The following is a 25,325-nucleotide window of genomic DNA, read 5'->3' as shown; positions in this document are numbered from 1 at the left end:
ACATACCTGTAAAGTTCTCTACAGGAATTGTGAAGGTGTGTTAAGTCTCCCAATCTGCACTAGGACAGCGTGGTGGACTAAGGCCTATTCCGTCTTAGTGGCAGGAGAGGCTTGTGCCGAGCAGTGGGACAGTATATGATACAGGGCTAATATTATTATTATATTTAAGACCCTTCTGAATAATGCGGCATCACAGAATTAACATTAATTCCTTACAGGAACGATTCATCCACTGCTGAACTACAAATTTAGTCAAACATTTGAGGATAACTTATTAAAGTAAATATTACCTACCACATTATCCATAAACATTAAAAATTATCATTGTTGCAGCCACGAAACAGTTGAAAACTGTTTTGTGGTCTTAATTAATAACTTAACTGTATTTACGCTTTCTTTTTTACGTTTTTAAAAGTCAGCGATATAACATTGATAAGGCTAATTGCTCAATGCTCATTCAATTATTGATAAGGTAGTACATTACCTACTTAGTCAAATCACATACAGACCGCGTCCAGCTCCTACCAGTGGGTCTAATAATACAAAATGCACGGGCGGTCCGTACATAACATAGGTGGGAGACATAAGACATATTATAAAATAAAGTCCCCAAAAGCAGTCTATATGTGACCGATTTTCTCAAAATCTACTGAACGGTTTTTTGAGCGGTTTTTACTAAAAGATAGTGCAATGCTTGAGGAAGGTTTAGGCTCCTTTTTATCCTAGAATTCCCGCAGGGTCGGGATTTACACTGGAATAACTTTGTGACACACTGATTTATACGCGGGGAAAGCCGCGGGCGCAGCTAGTGTTAGAAAAACACACCCAAGGTGATTAAATTCCATTGAGGAATAAATCAGTATTTTACAAAATCACTTTTCTTGTCACTTTTTTCTTACATCTTTAAGTCATTCGAAATAATGATTACAGTAGATTAAATTAAAGCCCTTATTTAATTTCCCGTAAGTTTCACTTTCAATTATTCTTGAATAATTCCTTCCCGTGCACGTAACTTTACAACTAGATCGCCAGGATATCTCTGCTCTAGTTTTCACTTCAACATCCGCGCTAAAAACAGAGCATTTTCATAACTAACAGGTTGTACCACGCCTCTCACTTTCCTTTACTAGAATATCAATATGCGGTTACAAATAGTATACTCAATGTTTTTAGCATTCAAAATACACAATACTCATTTTTTTACTTAAATAATTTGTATAAGTCTGGAATGGGACGGAATTGTGGAGTTTTTGTGCACGATATTATAGTGAAAGGCTCGCCCCTGTCATGTGGACGTAAAACACATGGAGAAAATTGCCTTGGTTCCACTTCTGCCTACCCTTTCAGAGTCAAAGGCGTGATTGGTGTGAAATTTACATGATCATATTATAAAATATCTTACAATTTATTTACTTATTTATTTTCAATAAAAATATAACCTAAGGGATGTAATAAACCCCGGTTATCGTATTATACAGTCAATTTATATAGTACTCATGTTATTACCATTTATTTTGGAATATACATTAGAGTGACTTTTTTATTTGGTCGGCTTATACCTATATTTATGTGACGAATAGCATTTACTTAGAAGTTGTGAAACAGGCCCTTGATATATTATTATTTTTCAATATTATAACCTAAGAGTTGTATAGATCTAAAGGATCTGCGGGGCGTATCCGCGTGTTCAAATATTCAGCGCAGGCGCAGTGCACGCCGCGTGCCAACCCGCCAAGACAATAAAAGGTCACCGTACTCATCTGTGCACTATTACCGATGCATCCGCTTATACAAATACTTTTACTGTCACCAAATAGAGCAATATTATCAAATTAAGTAATTTGTGACCAGTAAAAGCAAAAGAAAGCACATTGGAAACGAAATATTATCTAAAAACTACGTCAGTTAATTTATGAAAGTATAGATGTATTAATTAACAGGATAACAATCACCGTAGAAATGTTAATCTATGTTTAGTGCGAGCCAGTGTAAATATAGCAAGTTAGCATATGCAATGGGTCATGCCGTAAAACCCTAATTTTTATCAGGTTTGTAGTGTCTTGTATTTTTTATAAAAAAAAATATAATTAATGTCTTTTATGACATAAATTACTGTATTGATTAGAAATGAATTATAACGGATTTTAATCAAACCCAATTCATTGGAAAGTGAAACAAATTGTGATCACTATGTTACGTAAACAACAATCGTTATAGTAATAGATATTATATTAATTACACAATAGATTTAATCGACGGCCGCTGTGGCGCAGCGGACTAAGACCGTTGAGCGACAGGCCGGACATTCGATTCCATACCGAGAAAATTTAATTTAACTGTAAAGACATTTTGTTTCGCCTGTAGTAATGGTATCGCTATTCCCTCTAAGAACAAAAAAACGATAGTAAATTTCTTATATGACTGATGCTTCTAAGTAATATATTTACTTCTAAAATTCACCTACTGCTTGATTCGAACCTTTATTGGTTAAATACTATATAATGTTCCCTTGTTGCTTTCATGTTGTTACAAAAAAGGGACAAAAATAGCATTCACTAACATACATAATAAATAAAACACTTTGCTAAATTGCCTATAAATTCGTGTCAAAACATTGTCACAAATGTTAATGCTCATTAAAATAAAAGTATTTCCGCTACCGTTTTTTTTTAAATCACTTTCGCAAGGTACCAAACACTCACATTTCGACGAATAAATACGTAATATCTATTTCACTTTAGTCAATTATTCCAATAACTTTTAAATACTATACTTTTTTTACATTCGAATTTCAAACTTCCATTTTTAATAGACGAGATTCAGACGTATAACTATTCCCACAGAGTTGCGGGAATTTTGCGTGTTACCAACGATACACTAATAAATAAACCCACGACGACGAGAATCCATTGAATAGCGTGCAAATGCATAGGAATGCAAATCGTATATTTTAATATCAAGTCGATATCGTGTTATAGAAATCGATATCACTTTCTGATTCATAAATAAAACTGCTTCCACGCTTTATTAACATCAGTGAGAATGTTTGTTATAGAAATTGGAAATGCCTAATTTTCTAAAAAAGCAACAAAGCAAGTGGGACATGAGGGTAAGGTGTTCTCATAAGCTGCCATAATTGTGACTTTTTTTGATGTGAACAAGCTCAACGAAGGGAGAAAATGATAGCCGTTACTTAATATGAACAATCACTAAGAACGCTACAAAAAATGTTACTGTAGAACATTTTAGTTTTTGGGTAGACGGACTTTGTAACCCTGGCAAAAGGATATTTTTAGAGCCCTTGTTTAACCCTTTCAAGTCAATCGCATTAATAATTGTACTAATCTAACTCATAGCAATAAGCAAAGAAATTATATTTATACATCTCAAAGAAATAATAGACCATCTCATCATCATCAAGAACTTTCTTTTAGGGCAACGTGGAGTTTCACAATTTCACTGTGATCAATATATAGAAAGGCGGTCCCGGCGGCAAAGCGCCGGATGTGACATCAGCATATCCGGCTAGTGACGTGATAGACCAGTCAATACGCCATAATGCATCGATTACGCATGTAGATGATGCACAGGCTTGAAGCTTAAGGTTGAAGCTCGACTGAAGAATGATAACATGATCAGGAAAGAATTTTACGTCAACATCAGCACTGTACTACACAATTGGTTGATAATAACAAATATTCAATTAGAAACCTTAATGTCCAGACCGCCTGATAATAAAGTTTCGCCTATCCATTCGAAATAACACCAAAGCTTCGAGTTACATAGCATGACATTCATCGCTGAGAAAAATAAATGTAAGTAAATATAAATTAGAATGAAGACCGACAAAACTTGACAATTCAAAAGTACGTGCTCTAGAGTCAAACATGAGACAGTCGCAATGTTCGCTAGTTTCGATTCCTGAATAGATAATTAAAAGTGTAAGTAGAAAATACACAAAAATAAACTTTATTGCAGAATGAAAGATATGTCTACTTGATGGAGACACCCTTTTCACATAACTATATGACTGTAAGCTCGTCTAGTGCCGCATTTACCAATCTAAAATAACCAATTTTAGAATAAAAATCCTTTGTGAACAGAAAATAAACCAAATGTCGCATTGAACACGATCCCGTTAGTAAAATACATTGTAATAACCGGTAATGAGACAACAATGGTTGCAAGCGTGTGCAGCGCGCAGATGTGCCCGTGGGAACCAGAGCGACTGCGCATCACTGCCTCCTCACTTTTTAGAATCTCGAAATCTATTGATAGCATTAGTTAGATTCATTATATTATCTAAATATACTGTATTAAATGTCACAATTGTCACAATATACGTTAAAATTAAACTATTTTTGGGAATTTATAACGGTTTTAATATTTTAGTTTTCCCCCGACATTTCAAAGACTTTGCAGCTTACTAAAATATTAGAACCGCGATAAATTCCGAAAAATAGTTTAATTGTAATGTCTAACATTCGCGTAAACATAAAACATTATGGCAATATACGAATAATTAGCTATTACTCGCGTCTGCGCACTCTTGAAAAGATTTTTCGGGATAAAAAATAGCCTATAGCACTCAAGAGTAATGTGCTTTAATAGTTTCTGAGATTAGCGCGTTCAAACAAACAAATAAACTCTACAGCTTTATAAATGAATATAGGTATAGATATGGATTTTATTTTCAGTTTACAGGCGGTCTTAACGGTTACCATCAGAGAACCCTAAGTTTGTGTTGCTTTAATTTTGATGAACTTTACACGGATAAATGAACATTATAACGATCCAATGACGCGCACCGCAAGCCCTTGTTTTAGACAGACATCTTTATATAAACCTTTTGATCGTAAATGCGTAATATTTTGGTTAATGAAAATTTCGATATAGACAAAATACGAAAATTCCATCAAACCTTTATGACGTGCTCTATTCAAAAATTATTCAAAATACCACGAATTAACACTTACTATTTTTGGGAACACAAAATTTCACCGATCAAAAAACATTAAAATCTTTAAGATCGTAATATTATGTACTTGCTTTATCGAAGGCTAGGGAGATAATTAACAAATATAATAATATTCTATCTTTAAGGTTCACATAGAATAGCATGCTAACAAGAAATCCTCATTAACAAAAGCTCATAAAATATTGCACGAACAGATAACCGAATCTGGAACCATACAATTCACAGTATAGAACGTCAATAAAGTAAAAAACTAATTAAAATCAATGAGAACTTTGAAATCGGGGGCGTGTTTTCATTGTTTCAGTACATCGCCATCTAGCGGCAACTGCACGAACTTCCCACGTCATGGAGATCGCCTTATATTAAACGGTTAATTGATTAACTGACGTTTAAATGGAACGAGTCTAAGAATTTCTTATAACTCCGTTCTGCATGTTTTTTCATCTGAATAAGATACAAGCATAATTCGTCTGCTAGAAAGCGCCATACATTCCCATAAACGATAGCATATACAACTACTTCGAATAACTAATATGTAATACTGTATTGTGTTAACTTTATATTGTAAATGTTAAGAGCCTGTTTCACAACCTCTGAATAAATGTTACTCGTCCTATAAATTTATTTATTTGCCGACCAAATACAAAAACCAAAATCTAATCTACGCTCCAAAATAAACGGTAATAAAATTAGTCCATTAGCTGTTACGATGAATATCAAATAAAATTTACTAACTTAAAACTTGTGAAACAGGCTCTAAATCTTATATCACAAAATTGGTTTGAAAACTGTATACGATGGAGATCTCTGTTGAGTAGTGCTTAACGGCTGATATAGACTAAGCATAGTTCATGTCGTACAAAAGAAATATATACAGGTATGTTTCGTAAACATTTGTAAGTTATATAAAAAACATTCTACTACATTCATTCAGTCTTCATTCATTCATTCTAGTGTTTAGCACAAACAATAACACATGTTTAACATAATAACAAAATAAATAGTTGTGTCGTCATGTATATACTTGTAAGCGCGCCATGTGGAGTGCACACTTTAATAAAAATAATAAACTATAGACAACTTCGTCTCTTTTTATAGTGGATAAATATGGGTGATATAAAACTCATTTTAACGCCATCTGTTGGTAAAATTTATGTATATCTTAAATTATTACTGATATTTGCTATAAAATATTGCCTTAGTGGCCTAGCCTGACAAAGATAATCTATAATACGAAAATTAAAATAAGTTAATATAACCTACTAGCTCGTAAAAGGTCATTACTTGTGCGGCATTTTTTATTGCAAATTGATGAGACCCTATGTTTGATTCTCAGGCCATTCAGCGTTTTCGATCTTAGAAACAGGTGCGTAATCAATCAGTCCCTAACTGCCTAATCTAAGCATTGCATCCACGCACTCGCCCGTCTCACATCTACAACAACTCAATGAAGAAATGAATCTAAATAAATTATTCAGACTCCTTTTTATTTTGACCTACCATAAGCACCTTTTTTGCCTACATGACAAACAGACTCGGAAGCTCAGCCATCAGTCATCAGAATAGTTTCAAAACCGTCTCACGGACATTGCTCGGGTTCAGACAATGCGCGCTCCCAAAGGCGAGAACAATCGCAAAAATCGCGTATCTCAGTCGGCCATCGCAGAAGCGCGGCAATTAATGCAACGGTCAGGGGTCGTCCTTATACACTGTTAACTATCATTAGAATCTTCTAGATTTTATGCGACTAATCAACATTTTCAATAAACGATCCCAATCGTGTTTTTTTTATCTATCGCGAAAATGGACCAATCAGAACAAAGATTTTTTGATATGAGTAATTTTCATTGGTTTTCTCGGAATCGGATAGAAAAATTAGATTGAGTTTGATTATAGAAACAATCAATAGAACAAGCTCATTTCTTACTCTAAACAATGTCAAATAGATCTTTCAATATGACGCTGTATTGCACTGAAGTCAACACCGTAACGTTACATTAAGACGCCTCGAACTCAGTAAACATAGCAACTGCGATTGTTTCATGAAAATAAATTAAATTTACGTTAGAGTAACGCCTGCTAAGGCGGCGATAGTCTAGTTGGGCGTGGGACGGACTTCTTAGACGAGTGTCCGCCAGTGGCGAAGGATCCATATAATGCGATTCCTGCCGGCTTCTCTTTATTTAGAATTTATGTAGAATATAGTTATCATTTGAACGATTTGCAGATCGCATTTATGCATATTGGTACCAATATTTTGTGTCGGGTTACCTTTCGGAAAATTTCATCCTTCGCCACTGGTGTCCGCAGGTTGAAATACAAGAACACACACTTCTGACTTTTCTAAATTTATGCTTGTATTCTTTGTGAATTATCGCTCGCTTTAACGACGTAGAAAATCATCGTAAGGAAACTTGCATACCTGAGAAGTTCTCTATAGGAATTTTAAGGGTGTATGAAGTCTACTAATCCGCACTAGGACAGCGTGGTGGACTAAGGCTTAATCACTCTCATTAGGGGAGGAGACCATTTAATTATATAACATTTGTTATACCTATCCTTGCAAATGATAAAGGCGTATGATTACATTCTAAGGCCACTCCATAATCTACTTAAATAAGAATCACTTCCCAAACTATACACACTCGTATATTACAAACAGTTGTTATAGATATCGCCCATGAAGCTGTTCGGGAGGTGATCAAACAGTATAAATATACGATACGACCACAATACAAATATTTCATAGATAACGCGCCTTACGTGTCAATAAACACTTCCGGTTAAGCAACTGTGCCGGACTTGGAGATCCGTGGGCTGGAGATACCAACTATTGAAAAATAGTTAACCTCAATAAGGGTTTAAGTAACAGAGTATTGTAAAATATACTATCCATAACAATGTTTAATATATATAGTAAATATTAGAATAATAATAGAATAGGGAAGAAGGAATACTGCAGGCCGGCATCACTGTGCTACCGTCCAGAGATTCTCGTATCTTTTGCACGTCGGCATTTTCTTTGGGCTTCATTGTTAACATCAGGTGCATTAAAGCCACTTTGCCTAGCACCGATAAAGAAAAGTTACATATCGAGCTATAGAAACTGATATAATATTGAAGAGTTGAAGTCACTCATTGGCTTAAAAACGAAAGATTAGGGATCATTCTCTGCACCAAGAAATTTATGTAATATCTGAATATTACCTTTTTGGAACCAATCCCTCATAGTATATACTCACGCCACAAAACTCGTATCATAACATCATTAGAACCATTACACAAGTATATTAATATTACTATTAATAAAAAAAACATGGGAACTCAGTGAACGAATAACAGTAAAGTACGTAACCTCCAATCAACCGTCTATTTGTTTTTACACCTAACGTAAGTGCTTTGGGATGCAAAAGAAATGCCCATCAGCACGGTGTGAAAGTGAGGACGTAATTATAGAACCCCGTGATATAATGCCATTTACATGTCGGTTATTATCTGGATATGTATTTTCTATTGCTTTTCTTTTATCACTGAAGAGATTTTAATGGAACCACTCAGAAATTTCACCGGATCTTTGGTGGGGAGAGGGGGAAATGTTGTTGTTATGCTTGAAAAAAAGTAAGCACCTTAAAGAAGTCAACCGCCAAGCTGAAATCCGCGCGGCTATTTTAAAGTCGTTCTAAGAGATTCCTAGTAATTTATAGCACCTCAATAATACAAAAGACATCTATTGTTGATATATGCTCGCGATTGATTAAGTCAACGATTTTGTTTTTCAAATATATCAAAAGGGTAAAAGGCTCTTAATTTGGAATGCCGTAGAAGACCAACCATAATCAACTGGTCTGCATAGGAGTTTTCTTTTCCAAATATATCCTTTGATTCGGTATTCGGTAGGAGACACATGGTCATCAACTGTGTAAGTGGTGTAAAGAACTGACCGTGCGGTGCGAAAGGTCAGTGACGGAGTCGTGCCGGTTGTCGAGGCTGCCGAGGCTGCAGCAGGACGCTGACGACGAGAGGCTCACGGAGTCGGCGCGGGTGCGGTGCGGAGACACCGCCACGTGCTTTAGCATTCCGACCTGCGCACAAACAAAACATTATTATTAACATTCGTTACTATAATAAATAAATCTTTCTTTCTTTCTTTCTTTCTTTCTTTCTATAATAATTACACTTAAATAAAAAAAAAATATACACAGAATAAAATTTCTGTTAAAATTATGTTAGGCGAAGAAATTGTCTTATCGCTTTAAGCGATTTCTGTCTGACAACCAATTATACTACGTAGTAGATAATAGGGTTTCGATATGATGGTTCAAGCCAACGTCAATTTGTGTTGAATTTTCAAAAATCCATATGTTTGAGTGTGATTATAATGTCCCAGACAACTTGGATAATCCTATAAAACTTATAAAATAAAATCTTAAATTTAAGACTACCAAACATTTTGATTTATTTCGCAATTAATCATCTGAAGTCTGGCAGCCGGTCAAGACACTGTGAGCTCATTCTGCATAGATCGGACCACCAACAGCTAAAATTTAAAAAAATTAAAAAAGTTGTATAATTGTAAAATGTAGGTAGATATTGTAACTTTGACTTTACGGATGAACAACACCTCAGTCCCCCCGTGACCATGAAGGCTGCAAAGTCTTCGAAACGTCGGGAGAAAATAAAATACTAACACCGCGATAGAATCCGAAAATTAGTTTAATTTCAATGTTTAACATTCGCGTAAACATAAGAAATCATTATCTTAAAGGCCCTTAGACATTTCATGTAATAAAACAAATACTATAATATAATATCCATAATATTTCGCACTACATTTGTCAGTCAACAAGGCGTTGTTTTGTTAGCTCGGCGCCACGGCTCGGCCGAGCTATCGCTTCTCGGAACTCAGTACCTGATACATTTCATCCACACCAACTGTTATAAGTGAGCTTGGCGTGCATTGTCACAGCATCTCTCAATTCTTTTTTAAACTCCATGACCAGAGGAGTAAGTGGCTTGTTTAATGGTAAAGATGAGGTCTACCCATATACGGGAGCAATACCACTAGAAATAAAATTATAAAAGTCAACATGGCATTAGCAACTTTTGACACGTTTTATGTGCCTCATAGAGCAAAAATGAATACCCATAAACTATTGTAAACTTCATGCGAAATATCAAACTATGAAACTAAATATTGTAACCAATGACTCAATCTTCTCACCTATACCATTTTATCATAAACTCTCAGCCTTAGTTGATCAAGATTAAAGCCAAATTGCGCAAAATAACACAATGCTAACATTAGAGCATAATTAAAACTAAAAAATTAATGAGCTGAGAAAAATGGTGTTGAAAATCTTGACATTACGAATCTATTGTAATAATATGTGACCTTGCCTGAACAATAACGATAAGCACATGAGGTTAAGAAATAGAGTTTTTCAGATATATACATCTGCGCGGCGCCTTAAGACCGTTCTCACCAATCCTTGCTTACGTGGTGACTGGTGACCAATTTAAAAGCCAAGGAAAAACGGTGCAACACAACGATGCGAAAAAAGGGCCCGCTATAGCTGCTTAAACTCCTTTTCAATGATTGATGATAAAATATATTTAAAAATGTATGGAAGGATTTGAAGCTTACATTAATAAAGATAAACAGTCTTACTTATAAACTTGTTTTGGCTTTAAGACGTGATTAAGAAATGCTTAAAACGCTGTCAAAAACATCACCGGTTCTTACTTCAAACCTTATTAAGAGGTGATGGTGGGTTTTGACTTACAGCTCATCTAGATCATTGACTAGTAAATTTGTGTTTTGACTAAGCATAGCTTTGTGAATTTTTTATAAGTAAGACTAAAAATATACCCGCAATAAAGAAAATTCCAATCAAATACCTTAACACATACAATCAAATCAACACCACGCAATACAAATCATAACTAAATCGATACAATTATAGACGTAATTTATTAATCGGAAATCATTGTAATTAAGTTGTTAAAATTACAATTGCATACAAAACTACGGACGTAACGTGCGCGAACACATTACACTGTAATCTTATTACGAGTGCAATCAATCAGCGGCACACGAAGATTCAAAAAAGTTGATTTGTTACGTTACAAGTCCAGTTAACTGTCAAGTTACGTCTTATACGGTCAGGAGGTAGATCTACAATTAGATAATTATTATACATTACTGACGCAGACGAATGAGTTACAATATTAACTTATTAGTTTTTTATACAGTTAAATGACGAGGAAATATGATTCAAGCATTAGAACCATAAAGAAATTTGAATTACGAAGCATAGTACTGCATTAGACACATTGCTCTAAAAATTACACGTTACGTGTCATTATTTTGCAAATGATAGTGGAAGACGGTTATTTTAATCCTAAAGCCTTCAATCATAAAAACAATTTTACCGGATCAATAAATTGTGAGAATGTGGTTCAATTAAAAATAGAGACAACTGGTGACAATTTAAGGTACCGGATGCGCGTATTTGCAGGTGACTGCTCATTTCCGTTGGTAAATAGATGTGATTATTTAGCAATGGACAACGGAAGTTGGATACCACAGCCAATGTGCTAGGATTTATCGGATGTTTTGAATCGAGAACTCCACGAATACTTCCGTCTTGGAGACGTTGAGAATTGAGATAGGAAAGGATGCATTTATGATATCTAATATGTAAAGAAACTTAATTATATTCTTAAATGATAGTCCAAACACTACTAAAGTATATTTGATTAAATTACTATAACAATGATTTGCATTGGCGCATTCCATCCTTGAAGGTAGAGAGAAAAATAAGCAGCATCTGTCGTTAAAACCAGCAACAATTGATGTACTACAACGTCGCAAGGGCAAACAGAAAGTACTTACAAGAAGCCGCAATTTTTTTTCATCTCAGTACCATCGTTAAAATTAATTATTTTTAAAGTTCATCATGATGTCCCCATTTTGGTGGAGGTAATTATTATTTACTGTCGAAACCAGAGGCACGCGCCCGCGGTTAACCACAGATTATCATTAAACACGCTTTACATGGCCGGTGTGTAGGAAGATTGGCCCAACATTCAACCATATATTTGGCATGGCCTGTGCAAGAATATCGTGATTATAAATAACTGATTATTATATCCCAAATAAGATAATGATTTAAACTTAAACAATACGATAAGGTCACTTTTATAATAAATAATTATTTAGGGGTAAATTAAAGAAATAGACGACTAGATATGCACCCCTATTTGGTCATGCAACTTTCTGTCTTATGACATACCTAGTTGTGACGATTCTTGGAGCTTATCGTGCAAATTTTATTCATCGAATTTAAAATCAAACCCAGGACTTTATTAAATATCACTTCTAGACTAACAGACGTTGAAGGCTATCGTCCATAACTTCAACCGAAACCTACGCGATGTCACAATTCTAAGATTTGTACCAGAATGTAAATCTCATATCAAATTGCACAAAGTGAACTGACCATAATAGAATTTGAGCCGGTGTTTCATCAGATCTTCATTATTTAACGGTGCGTGTAAATCGGGTTAACATTAACATTTATTTGAACCTTATCTGTTACGGTCGAAACTTGCATACAATACTATTTCACTAAAATGTTAAATTGTAAAGCTAAAGAACTGACTTTCATAGCTGTGAAAAGCTTATATTTATAGTTTTGTCCCGGTTTTAAAACTTTGTAGCCAGTGTAATTATTGGGTATAATGAGTCTTGATATCTAATTTCTCAGAGCGTTGAACGCAGTGCCGTGAGATACTCTATATTCCATGGCTTTGGTTGAATGGTAAAGGTAGCAACACAATCCAGAACCATGACATTATTAGAACGTGTCAAATTAAATGAAATAAAAATAGCTATTCCCGAAAAAATAACTAAAGGATATCATCAGTCTAGCAACAGCTACTACCTAATGGCTTAGGTTTGCACGTGCCAGCGTTTGATCAAAGATTTGATCAAACGCATGTGGGTAGTACGCACCATTTATGGACGCATATAAAACCAGCGTAAGGTAATTTGCGTAACTTGTAACAAAAAATGTTACATCAGTTTGCATCAAGTGTTAATCAGATACTACATTTTTGGAAAAAGGTCGGTCTCATAACTTTACCTGTAAATTTCAATTAAAGTTACGTTATCATTTATTAACAAAAACATCGATGCGAGTCCAATTAGTAAAGAAACAAAAACAGATGGAATTTTAACTAAAGTTAATGCTTCTGCTGTGAAATCGCAAGAAATCATAACTACAATTTTATCGAGCTTTTCAATTAATAACAGCCATATCGAAAACAAATCATGAAATCATTGACAAAGAAACTCCTGAAAATCAACATCCAACGATCCATAAAAGGAACGAATCAACATTCCATACAAATAACAAACACGGACCGAATCACAACATCTCGATTTACAAAATAAATCAAATTCGAAACCCAATGGCGCGTGCTAATGTATTGTGAAAGCGAATCGTAAACACGAACCTGGAATAATGCTCATGCGGATGTTATTGTTTATCACTTTAATTGAAAATGAACTTGAAAACGTTGAAACTGGTTGACGAGTGAGCGTTTGAACTAGGAATATCGGAGACGTAGTCCTGTGTATAAGACATTTCAAGACTCGTCTTTGAATAATTTTGGAATTTCTAGTTCACATCAAAATCCCTATAGAGAACTTCTCCAGTATGCGGGTTTCCGCGCGAAGTTTTCCTTCACCGTTAAAGCAATCGATTAATTCACAAACAATACACACATCACTTTAGAAAAGTCAGACGTGTGTGCATTGAGAACAAATTACTTAAATGTTGTATCGATGAATTATATTCTTTCGTTTCTAGCTCGGGAAAATATTTTATTCGTGTTGACATAGATTGTTATGATGGATTTGGTGTTTTGTTTGCATAAAATTGTCATAATTGATCATGATTATATCATAATATTAAAATACTAGTTTTAACCTTGGTTTTTATATTAATTCAACTATCAAAACAATCATTGTATTTGATTTGCCAACGATTATATTTATTATTTTGACGATAAATATTTGAACCAAGTCTGGCCGAAGAACCCACATCCGTACGCAACTACGAACTGTTATTATCACATAAATGATGTGTTTATAAGTAATGCCCAATATTTCACACCCAGGAAGCCGTAAATGGACGAAGGATGCAATGAATATATTTTATATGTAATTAATAGTTTAATAACGGATATTTCATGGTAAGGGAAAGATTATGGTAATCAATTTTAACATCCTTTTTCCCATCAAATATTGGACAAACAAGGTCATAAAAATTGCAATCGTTACGAAAATTCTATTGAGAAAGGTATGCCCAAAGTGCTCTTGACCTGGTAATTTCCGCTTTGTGTTGTGGTTGGAAAAGACTATTGATCGAATTCCCACAAAACCTGTTTACAGCATATTTAATGTTAGTTCGATGTCCTCTCTCACTATGATAAAATAAACATTTTTGATTAATAGAATATCGTGTAAAATGTCGCAATATATGCACATGTGTCTTGAAAACAATTATTCCACTTCCACAATTGTAAGTGCAAATATTCCTAAATATTTTGACAGTTGGCTGCCTTTCCTCCCATACAAACAAAATATTTGAAACCCTTAAGAGTCCAAAGTTCAAAAATACCTTTTATTAAAATAAACTTGTCCAATACTGGCCACTAACGCTGCCATCAAGTCTGCAGAACGCCGAAACGTGGGTGGTCCGAGTACCATAAAAGGCGTTCCTGCTTATAAGTATTACGGGGAAACTTATGAATACACAATACTCTTCCCTCCCTTCCCTTCCTGCATTCCCTCCACGCTTCCCGGTAGATAGAACATGCGGTAACCAAACACCACTTGTATTGTATGGTACATTGGGCCTAACTTTCGAAGTTGTAACGAGTTGCCATAAATGGTAGTCGCAAGATACATACGGAGAGAAATTGCAATATGAATTATTTAGTTTTTAATGTAATGCAATAAAACATAGACTGAAAGTAAAAATCGTTATTGAAGTAGCAAATTTAAAATTATAAAGTCGAGAAAACAAAAAGGAATATGAAAAAATAACAGATAAATTCTCGTTCCTGTTTTTAAAAACTCTCCATAAGAGTCTTTACAATTTACTAGTATTAACGAAAACCAAATAAAACAGTAAGGGGCGTCCCAATAATTCCTTAAAGCAAAAGGACAAGTTGTTTTAACCTATTTAAGTGTATAACGTTACACCGTAGAATTCAACAGGATCTCACCAAAGGACGAGATTAAACAAAACCGCATGCTAAACCAGTAGCATACTTAACCCGCCGCGCAACCTTGAGCGTCTGCCGGGTCGATAACACATCTCGTTTGTATTCACCCACCGTGCCCACCGCGTGATGATAGGGGAAATTTTACACACCATTTCCGTATGATAAGTCTCACAGCTATTTTTATTTCGTATTCTTTAAATTAATGGGCTGCTATTAATCTTTGAAAATCTTTGGAGTTATTTTGACTACGTTAGTAGGGTTAAAATATTTGGAGTTTGAGTTGTGACAAATAAACACATTATTCTTGTTGAAGTTATTTTTGTCATGCTATTTGAACCCCCTGCTAAATAGCTTCAACTATTTAAATACTTAAAAATAATTGGTAATAACCTTTTAAATGTTTTTCGGCTAATGCTAAAAATGATCCCACACTTTTACTTCAAACTCTTCGAAAACACGCTTGGTGCTCAATCGAAATGATGATGGTTGTAATTCACATCCTCGTAAGATTTACAAAAACCTTGACATGAATAATGCGTCAATTTGAAGATAATGTTTCCTTTACATTTTGTATTACGAAAGTGAAATTTGGCGCCCGTTGTAATGTGAATTGGTAGTTTATAAAATGTAAAATCCGAGGGACATTTGCTATTCGTGTTTTTTATCAATCAGTGAAGCCAAAATCTGGGATTAGAGTCTCTGAATAGTATTTCATTGTCTTGCCTATTTTTGTGTCGTTGTCCAGTCTGGTATAAAATACCGAATACACATCCAACAAATATGGAAGCTAAAATCTACCCATTATCTATGGTCTGTCTTTCTCATGACCTGCAAGTTATTCCCTAAAACGAAGGTGTATCTTGTTTTACTGACCGTCGTGAAAGGTTAGCCAATGATTCACGCTTGCGCGATCGTAAATGTGTCCCGAATTGTGACTTGCGTAAAAATCGTCACCGCAATGTGATGTCGCTGGTTTGCGAGCATTATTAACTACTAGCTTTTGCCCGCGGCTCCGCCCGCGTTATAAAGTATTTCGGGCTAAAGGTTTTCCGTTATAAAAGTCACGCTATATATTTTCCCTGAAGCCTATGTTCTTCCCAGGGTCTCAAGCTGTCTCCATACCAAATTTCATCTTAATACGTTGGGTAGTTTTTGAGTTTAACACGTTCAGGCAGACAGATGCAGCGGGGGACTTTGTTTTATAATATATTTTTTAGAACTTTTTAAGAGGAACAATCCCGTCATACATCATTGTTGCATAACTTTAACCGTTTACGCAGCGCACGCAACGGACGCTCTGAAAACTAATAAATTGTCCCCGTTTTTGCAACATGTTTCATTACTGCTCCGCTCCTATTGGTCATAGCGTGATGATATATAGCCTATAGCACTCCACGAATAAAGGGCTATCCAACGCAAAAAGAATTTTTAAGTTTGGATCGGTAGTTCCTGAGATTGGCCATTACTGCTCCGCTCCTAATGGGTATAGCGTGATGATATATAGCCTATAGCACTCCACGAATAAAGGGCTATCCAACGCAAAAAGAATTTTTCAGTTTGGATCAGTAGTTCCTGAGATTGGCCATTACTGCTCCGCTCCTATTGGGTATAGCGTGATGATATATAGCCTATAGCACTCCACGAACAAAGGGCTATCTAACGCAAAAAGAATTTTTCAGTTTGGGCCGGTAGTTCCTGAGATTAGCGCGTTCAAACAAACAAACAAACAAACTCTTCAGCTTTATATAATAGTAAGATAGGTATATATATATATAGGTATATATATATAATATTGGCACTGAAATATTTGTCCTAAATATCCTATATTTTGGAAAAGTACTAAGAAGTCTTATATCCTGCAATACAAAGCCGAAACAAACTTTAGCTAACTCAATTGGGAATCGAACCAGTAACTTATCACGTCTCAAGTGCAGTATTATCAACAGACCGCAACAAATATATACAAAAGAAAATTTGTAAATACGGAAAAGAAACAGAGAGTATTTACATTAACCTCAATACTAAGATCGAAAAGTCTCTGAAACGATGCATCAAACAAGATAATCAAGTCAGCCTTTTCTCTTTCTCCATATCACTCCATTTACATTTCCTCTTTGAAAACCTGGCATTCTTTCACATCTTTCAACACTACATCCTCCACAACACACAAACTAACCCAAATAATATAGCAGAAAGTGAAATGCGTGCTATCGTATCGAGCGGGTGATCAAGTGGAGTAGGTAACCGATATTATTTCGACACCGGCCAGCTGTTTGCTGGCTACCGCGACCACGCGCTGACGTCGGCAATGTCACGCAGCGTCAGTGATGAGCTGATGACTTGGCTTATGACGTAGTCGGACTAACTTTTGCTCCTGTCTGTCATGAGTAAAAGTAGAATAACTTATGTTACTTATACATAGAGTAGTTTATTGTTTAATTCAATTTTCTCATCAACTACCTTTTGCCTGTGACTCCGCCCACGTGAAAAAGTTTTTCCGAAATAAAAAGTAACCTATAGCACTTACGATTAATGTAGCTTACCATTAAGGAAAAAAAGTCAAAATCGTTTCAGTAGTTCCTGGGATTAGCGCGTCCAAACAAATATTCAGTTTTATGTATTAGCATAGAAGTATAGAATACAGATTTAGTTTCAGAGTTCTTCTAACAAGTATTTAAATCAATGTTCTGGTATTATCACCGGTAATGGCCATTTTTGGCGCCTACAATTAGCGGCTTACTCATTTCCTTATTAAATTAAAAAAACGTTCACTATACGATCAAGAAATTGTCACCACGCTTATTGATTAGTAATCCACACCAGTACCTTTTATATTTATTTACTGCGAGCTGTAGTAACAGATAGTAATGCGCAATGAATGCAAACAGTGTAGGGTTTCAAGGCTCTTGTCTGCGTAAAATATACTTATAGTAAATCGCAACGTGAGATTAAAATCTATATATAGCTACCTCGTTGTAAGTCTGGTGGGGTAAACTGAAGTAGATTTTTTTTGGGTATCGGACCCAGCAGTCAAATTCGGGGGAAACTTGCGAAATTGATACTGGAATACCGCAGCTTCGCGACTGCAAGGTCCTGGAGGAAAGTTGGAAGAGGATATCTGGGGAAGGAAGTGTGGTGGAAGGATAAGGAAAACTCTTAGGATGAGAGGAGGAGAGAAGGCCAAGAAATGTTCGCAAGATCTTATAGGCTTCAATGTGAATTGGTACCCATGGAGTAGATTGTCGTTTGTAGTAACCAAAAGCCACTATGAAAACCCGAAACTGCTGACTTTATTGAACTTGGGCGTGGACTTAATGTCTATTGAGAGAAAATTAAAACATTCATTACTAATTTTTAGGACGAAACCTGAAGTTTCCATTTCATATTTCAAAACGCTGATTGCTGACTCTAAACTAAAAACAAAAGATAATAATTATAAATTTTGTAATCCTAACAAATACTGTTTATAAATACGTATTAAAGTACATAACAGGATGCGAACTCATTAACCTCGCGGTCTCACAAGGCTGCAGCCGACGAGCATTGACCGTGAACGCAAATTCTTTACACATTGTAATATTTCGTACGTTGTAACAGTTACATAAGAAACGAAGTTAGACATGCATGTAACTATTATGTTATATGAAATATTATAAATAAATGCTAGTTAATTATTTATATCTTCACGCTACGGTTATAGAATTGATTTCTATTTTAAGTAATATGAGCAAGAGCGCTCGCGACATCGCAATATACCGCTATCTCCCTCGCACACATGTACCGCAAAAGCGATGACGTAAGAAATCCTGCGTCCTTAACCTGATATTGACTTTTATACCACTCTTGCCTAATTTAAGAAGCTTTTATATAGTTTCTGGATAGATTTCTGTACGTCGATTTTTTGTCATTAAAAGGCAGTTGATTTATTAATTTAATGAATATGAGACCAACTACAAGGTATGAGGGTGTACACATAACTCGGTGAAATCAGTGAGTCAATACATCCCCTATTTTTCTACCCTTAGGGATAGAATTTTTATGAGACCATTTTCGGAGCATACCCAAGAGTTATCTAAATTGATCTACTCTGTAAAACCTTATACGTGATCTAACATAAAAAAATACGTATCGAATTGAGAACCCCTCCGTTTTTTTCGTCGGTTAAAAATATTTGGCAATTATGTTTACAAGGTTTATTTGCTGTAATAATATTTTTTGTCGTTACGAATTATCTTTAATTCAATCTACATTATTCAACCTGCAAATAACAAACAAAGTTACTCAAAGCAGAGATAAAACAATGTAACGCTGTCATGAGTTCTCAATCTATCAAGCAAAACTGATCACTTCCTTCAACAAACATCAGTTTTAACTGACGCTTGTTTCATTAATAAGGTCTCTATTGTAAACATAACTGTAAACGTCCTGTCTGTGTATCCCATCCTGTATTGTAATTATAGGATCCGTATTCACGATTGCAAAATATATTAGCACGTTCAATATTCATATTGAGTAGATTAAATAAACATTCACTTGAGGACATTTCGAATATAGCCTGGAAGGACGAAATGCAGTAATAAAGGCTAGTTTCGTTCAGGCGCTTTGGTTTGAAAGTGCGTGTGGAATATAGCTAATTTCGCTTGGTTTACAGTAAAGTAAGGAGGTAAAAAAAATGCAGGGTCTTACTAAAATTACGCGATAAATGCCTTTTTAAAGTTTTAAGTTATTTCACTTATAACGAAAATCTAAACATTAAGTTACTTTGATCGCTATGATACCGGGCAAATCTCCGAAACGCCTAAAGCAATATTCATAGTTTGAGTGACAGCTACTGGACTTTTAGTGCAAGTCGCGAGTAGAAGCCAGTCCCTCGCCAAAAGATTGACAAGCAATCCCTTATCCGTTGCTTATCCGTTATATAAATTATCCTGGCTCCGATGACCTTACGAGGTCAACCTGATCCATAACCAAGCTATTGTAAATCGCACCACGTCCATTCCCCGTAGCATAACGTGTGTTTAGTGTCATGGAAGAATTTATTATAAAAATAAAACTGCTATTGAATATCGCGGTGTATCGATAGTTTGGAGACTCCGTGCACGTACTAGCAGCCATCTTGGCATAATTGTTGGACAGTGAGCGGGCCGCCTTATGAATACGTAATATTCTTTTTTCAAAGGATTATTGTACATTACATGGGGAGGGAATAATTTAATAAAAATCTAGCTATCGAGATAGTGAAAACGTTTCTGATAATTTTAATTATTTCTATAGGTATAGTTCGTAATGCAAAATTTGAATTGCCAGCTTTGGTGTTAGGATTCCTACAGATAATGAGATTATGAAAGATTCCCTTCTGTCTCCATTCTCCAGTTTATCTAGACCGCTCTAGAGGTCATGTAAATATAATTTCACCATCATCATGTTCTTCAACCATTGGAACTCCACTGCTGATCATAGACCTCATCTAAAACAAAATTATCTTCAAGTAATGTACTTACCCGTTTCCCTAGCTTCTGCTATTAAAAACTCTTTCATGCCGTACGTGAAATTATAGCTTCCCTCTACCACATAAAATGTTTATGGTTTGTTTATTGTTATTTAAAATAATGTATTTTTCTATATTAATTATTACCAATAAACTTCGAACAATGTATAGTAAAAATAATTGTCACATGTTTACATTCTAAACATGTACTTATATGCATATCTATCATCTATTTATAATAACATTTGGAATTTGAACTCTAATACTATTTCAATAGAAGTTACTATTGTACATGATTATATAAACTTGTAGCAGGAAATAGTAGCTATTGTTACTTAGTGTCAAAATCCTCCAAATAGTATTGAGTTATTGCAGATATGAATTTTAAATAGATATTGCAGTGTGGGAACGTTTATGAGCACCTGGCCGACATTGGAAGGATGCCGGATATATGCGTACGCGTCTGTGCGACCGCGTCGATGGCGTAGTTGAACTGCATGCGCGGTACGGCAGCGTCCTGGGTTTGAATCCCTGGCCGGCCAAAGTGATATTTGGGTTTTTCTACTCAATATTAGGCCCGGAGTCTGGAATCGGTGTCTGTGTGTGTATCTGTATAACGACATACATACTGCCGTGATAATCGAGAGGGCAGTAAGTAAAGGCCGACAATTTTTTATTACTGACTTGGAAGTCACGTTAACCGAACTTTCTATATAGGTTTCATACTACGTAAATTATAAATGCACTTTATTGTTTGATAAGCAGTAAGACCGATAAGGTAATCTAGTTAACCATGAAATAAAGCAGAACCACCTTTTCTAAGTTACTGCTACATGGATTACCAAGGCAGCATATTATTGTAGTGAAAAATAGTGACCCGTTCTGACATCGCTTTTCAGGATTACGCTTAGTACATATATTTCTGTTGCTAATTATACACCTAAACCGCCATTTTCAATAAAACATTCCAATCGCTCAAAAATTTACCAATGAGAACAACGTATTTTTGACATGCTTTCAAATGAGTTTTGATTGGTTCATTCTCGGAATCAAATTAAGATTGGAATCGTTTATTGAAAACGGTTAAACTAGTCAATATATTAACATTTAAATATAAACTATATTATTTTGTGTATAAGAGTTTTATTTACATTTATTATTATATTAATATTATACATATTTTCGAAGAGTCCCGTCAAACCTCCCTCATATACAAATAGCGTGTTATTACTGTTACAAGCCTATCTACAATATGACAATTACACTAATACCAGCACATCGTAATACGCACATTTGTAAATGATTACAAGCGTGGATTGCAAAAACAATTTACCCAAAACGGTGTACTTACTACTTTCTACTAATTCTCGTGGGGACGTACTCAGGAAAGCATCGATGAGTAAAATACCAACCAAATATGGCTTCAGTAATATAAAAACCTCGCCATATTGTGGTAAAATGTGGAACTAATCTATTGTACTAATAGCGTTAGTATTAACAAAATAGCACAAGTGACGCCTTCAAAGCAGGTTTTTTATTTTCCTGGTCAGGCTATACTATGCTAAACTGCCTTACCAAATACATATAGATAAAATTACCTAACCTACCTATAATGATCCAGTACACGATCTTCACACGATTTAATACAACACTGGTTTAGCTCTTTAAAGTAATTCAAGTCCAAATACAGCCCTGTGACTCAATGTAACACAGTGGAAGCTTCTAATTGCGATCGCGTGTCGAACGGCGGTCTTTCACGCGAAACCGCTATCGCGCTTCATCCATTGTTACAACTGTCATACGGGCATGATCTACACGCCGGGCGATGCTGCGCAGGCGACGAAGCGCAGACGCATATTTCAGTTTATAATAAAATTATAGCAATTATGGTGGTATTTGTATCCAATTTCATTTTTACCACCGTATTTAATGTAAAACTCATAGTACTAGTCCACGTAAATGTGTCGCGTTCCGGGAGCACATGTATATTCGGCTCTAAACAGGACGGCATAATTGTGTCGACTGTCGAGGGACAACCATATCAGATTATTCGGACTGAACCTAGACTCCACCCCGCTTACCATCAGGTTCAATAGGGTCACTTCACCGTGTCCCTATATGTTAAAAAAATACAGTATACGAAGATCAAATCCTCCTATTGTCTACTTACATAACTATACCATTGTTAATGGAATATTGTGCAAACTGATTAACGTCAGAAATAACTATACATTTGACAAACAGACTAATATACGAAAGATCTCGTAGTCATGTCTTGTACGAAACAATATATAATAAAATGTCATTTAACATCCCTGCGCTGCGCTTGCGCCAGCTAAGTGTTTACTTTCTTATTAAGATTGTTTGAGATTAGTTGTGAACAGTTAATGATCCTTTCATTAAGGGTTTCATTCACGGAATAAGTTTAATGAACTTTAACGCGACTGAATGGTACTTTGAAGATATTTTAATTGGTATTAGTTTGACTCATAGACGAATACTTTGATCAAATATATTCAATAGAGCAGCACTTCAAAGTATACATAGTTTTGCGAGGCTATTCGTCGAACTCTCGAAACTATTTTTCGTATCTTCAAATTATACATTCAGATCTGAATAGTTCCTGACATACATGACATACTTGTATTCTATGGTATATTGTTTTTAATTTTATACAGTGATCCCACTGAACTCAATGGTAAGTGGAGTGTGGTTCAGAAGACTGTCGACTGATGAGAGATGATTACCCCTCAGCAGTCGGCACAATTATGCCGGCCTGCTGGAACTGGATATATAGGTACATACGCTGATCCCGGAATGCGACACACTTACGTGGGCTACTGTTGCGAGTTTTATCACCTTATGTACGATAGTCGCTATCGGAGCGTATATAAAATATATTCTACCATCAGCTAATCAATTGCTATGTATCGATTTATTTTGAGTCTAATGATAAGTACAAAAACACTTTTCTTCTAGAAAGTGATTCGATATCCAAGACGTTCGAACAGAAACTCGGCCGATGAACCATTAGTGAAGCTGTCCAACCAATTGTTCCAATTAATGGTGCAATTAAGCCATGTCCTTGGGCGCCCGATTACCTACGCCGCGCTTTTTCACTCGCAATTGAATGATTGGCGTTTATATCATCGATACATTGAGTAATTGATGTTCCGCTGTCTATGGTTTGTTTCATACTAATATACACTGCTCTACGTATACTGGTAACTTAAAAGTCAACTATCGACTTTGTTAATAGAGATTAATTTAATGATTTCTTACGTTTACGCTTATGTTAGACATTTAAATAAAATTATTTTATTGCGGGATTTTTGATTATAATTTAGGGGGAGAAAATTATAAGTAAAGAACCACGATAAAATTAGAAAAATACTTTTAAATCAGTGATTAGTGTGTGATCAGTATAATTAGCTGATAAAAAATATTTCACGGTAAATTTTCTTAACAATAATATCGACGATAGCCTAGTTGGTTCTGGAACGGACTGCCGAGACGAACGTCCGCAGGTTCAAAACCCAAGGGCACAAACCTCTGACTTTTCTAAAATTATGTGTGTATTCTTTGTGAATTATCGCTTGCTTAAACGGTGAAGGAAAACATCGTGAGGAAACCTGCACACCTGAGAAGTTCTCTAGAGGAATTTCGAAGGTGTGTGAAGTCTACCAATCCGCACTAGGTCAGCGTGGTGGACTAAGGCCTAATCCCTCTCAGTAGTAGAGGAGCCCCGTGCCCAACAGTGGGACAGTATATAATGCAGGGCTGATATATTATATTAATATCGGATAAGAATTCAGAATTGGCGACTGAAGTTATGGTCTATATTATATTAGGTATTTTGCAGGATAAAAAAAGACCAACATGAAACTGTTAATCGCAATTGCTGTGTAGGTACCGGATCTTTTATTGACTGCATAACTCGACAGCCTTGAGTTAACAATATATTTGCCAGTATCTTGATTCTCTTTGTCCAATTTCGATTAGGTGTTGCATATCCGCGTCGGATTATGCGAAACATCAGCAACATACACTAGTATAAGATCTACATATCCCTATCATTAATTTAAATAGGTATTAGCATAAAGCTTGCCTCAGTAGAATCGTAGCTCCCTACACAGACTTTAAACTTTATTTATTTCTTATACAAGTATACTAAAATACAAGTATATTAGAATTTGTGTTCGGCTGGTACTTTAAATAGAACCTGAGCTATAAGTACTAAACCACGAGCTCCTGAATTTGTCAAACGACATCTTATGTCTCATGACGCGTGACATGTAGTGCCATGCTTTATAATTCAAAATTCTAGGATGCATATTTTTTTTTTATCACTGCTTTCTATGCATGACAGCTCTGTATGAAAAAAATCAGTAAACGTCTCATCCAACATCCATTTGAAACAAATACACCACACACATCTCGACCTTTAACACCAAACAATCCTATAAATTCGAACTTATCACCCAAAGATTTGTGTAACTTTTTTCTAAGAACATAATCAGTTGTATAAGTCATTATCATTTCTTATCACTCTCACCCATC

General features: G+C 35.3%; 1 protein-coding gene across 2 annotated transcripts in view; it reads right to left on the bottom strand.

Moving 5' to 3' along the window:
* LOC115443280 overlaps positions 1-25,325 on the bottom strand; it is a 77,525-nt gene that overhangs the window by 35,205 nt on the left and 16,995 nt on the right. Inside the window, exon 2 of one of the 2 annotated variants that reach the window (XM_030168634.2) lies at positions 8,920-9,060. In XM_030168634.2, coding sequence (XP_030024494.1) covers positions 8,920-9,054 — 135 coding nt within the window. In that variant the 5' untranslated portion in view covers positions 9,055-9,060. Of the gene's footprint in view, positions 1-8,919; positions 9,061-25,325 lie in introns of those variants that run through there. The other variant, XM_030168642.2, reaches the window with a different exon arrangement.

Source organism: Manduca sexta, chromosome 23 (assembly GCF_014839805.1).
Source record: "Manduca sexta isolate Smith_Timp_Sample1 chromosome 23, JHU_Msex_v1.0, whole genome shotgun sequence".
NCBI lineage: Eukaryota > Metazoa > Arthropoda > Insecta > Lepidoptera > Sphingidae > Manduca > Manduca sexta.
Note: the sequence above shows the minus strand (reverse complement) of the source record. Positions and strands in the feature narration are given on the sequence as shown.